This window comes from Otolemur garnettii, unplaced genomic scaffold (genome assembly GCF_000181295.1).
Source record: "Otolemur garnettii isolate 467f Iridium unplaced genomic scaffold, OtoGar3 scaffold00104, whole genome shotgun sequence".
NCBI lineage: Eukaryota > Metazoa > Chordata > Mammalia > Primates > Galagidae > Otolemur > Otolemur garnettii.
Window position 1 is genome coordinate 1,748,816 of NW_003852499.1, and position 1,709 is coordinate 1,750,524.

Consider the following 1,709-nt stretch of genomic DNA (forward strand, 5'->3'; position numbering starts at 1 on the left):
ATATTCTCTGGGTGTGAACATAGAAGATAGTATGTTAATAGTATCCCCAAGAATAAAAAAAATTTGGGGGGGGATACAGAGTCTCTTATTGCCCTTGGTAGAGTGTTGTGGTGTCACAGCTCACAGCAACCTCCAACTCCTAGGCCCAGGCAATTCTCCTGCCTTAGCCTCCCCAGTAGCTGGGACTACAGGCTCCCGCCACATCACCTGGCTATTTTTTTGTTGCAGTTTGGCCAGGGTTGGGTTTGAACCCGCCAACCTTGGTATATGGGGCCGGCACCTTACCAACTGAGCCACAGGTGCCGCCCCTATATTCTTTTTTTTTTTTTCTCTCTCTCTTTCTGGGTTGAGTTTCATGCCAGATAAACTTCTTAAACAAAATTGAAAGCCAAGCACAGTGGCACACACTTGTAGTCCCAGCTACTCGGAAGGCTGAGGTAGCAAGATAACTTGAGCCAGAGTTCAAGACCAGCATGGGCAACTTGGCAAGACCCCTTCTCCAAAAAAAACTTGGCATGGCCCCAGACACAAGTAACCCTCTTCTTACCTTTCTCCCATCTAGGTTATCCTTTTGCTTTGTTTTATCGGCATTACCTTTTCTACAAGGACAGCTACCTCATCCACCTCTTCCACGTTTTTACAGGCCTCTCAATTGCTTATTTTAACTTTGGTGAGTAAACTGAGCTAGCAGTGACTCTGATTAGAGGGGACTTGGGAAAGAACAAACTTGAACAAAATTCCCTTCAGAGCTTTTGATGGACAGGAAAGTTAAAATGCTGTGCTTACAGAGAGGAGGTTGTATGGACAACAAGAACATAGTTTAACTTTTCCTTTATATTCTTCAATGAGATAAAAATATTGTGAAGCGGTCACACTTGCCAGACTCCATCCACAGAGCAACAGTAGTTTCTCTCTGCTGTGGCTGTAACTAAATGCGTGGTCCAAGCAGTCACCACTCAGAATTATTCCTCAGTTCAAACATTCAGAAATACAGTAACACCCTAATAATCCCTTATATTTATGTAATTAATTCCCATCCCTTCTTCCAAAATGTGAGATTATTCTGAATACCTCAGTACCCAAGTTTTTTCTTTATATATTTATTCTTTTTGTGGGTGGAAGTCTCAGGAAGGGTAGGAAAACCAGGCTCAATTCTGCTCTCCTCTGCATCCAGGAGCCCAGCTCTACCACTCCCTGTTATGTATTGTGCTTCAGTTCCTCATCCTTCGACTAATGGGCCGCACCGTCACTGCCGTCCTCACCACCTTCTGCTTCCAGATGGTAAACATCTTTCCCTTAGCAGCTCAGGTTACGGCTGACAGCATTTTAGGGGACAAGGGCTGGCAACAGCCTGTGCTGGAGAAAAAGCAGTGAACTAGGAGACCTCACTTCTACCCCTTCTCCCAGCCCTTCTTAGTGCAGCTCTGGGCAGGTCACTCATCTCAGACCCCAGGTGTCCACCTGACAGGAAGGGGGCCAGCTAACCTTTGCGTAAGACTGTGCCATTAAGGCTCTTTGCTTCTCACCAACATTAGCCCAGCTGTCCATGAGGGGAATCAGTCAGAGGCAAGGCAGAAAATCAACTTAGAATAAGCTAAAGAAACTAAGCATCTAAATTCTCATCTCAGTTTAACTGAAAAGCCTTGAGCACCTCTCTTCCCATTAGAGGTTCAGTATCTCCATTTGTAGGAATTTCTTTTTTTTTTTTT

General features: G+C 44.8%; 1 protein-coding gene across 1 annotated transcript in view; it reads left to right on the forward strand.

Annotated features, from left to right (window-relative positions):
• The window catches only part of LPCAT3 (lysophosphatidylcholine acyltransferase 3), a 44,472-nt gene that overhangs the window by 36,719 nt on the left and 6,044 nt on the right, over positions 1-1,709 (forward strand). The window contains exons 2-3 of the mRNA XM_003796377.2: positions 563-670; positions 1,175-1,281. Of these exons, the coding sequence (XP_003796425.1) occupies positions 563-670; positions 1,175-1,281 (215 nt within the window). The remainder of the gene's footprint in view (positions 1-562; positions 671-1,174; positions 1,282-1,709) is intronic.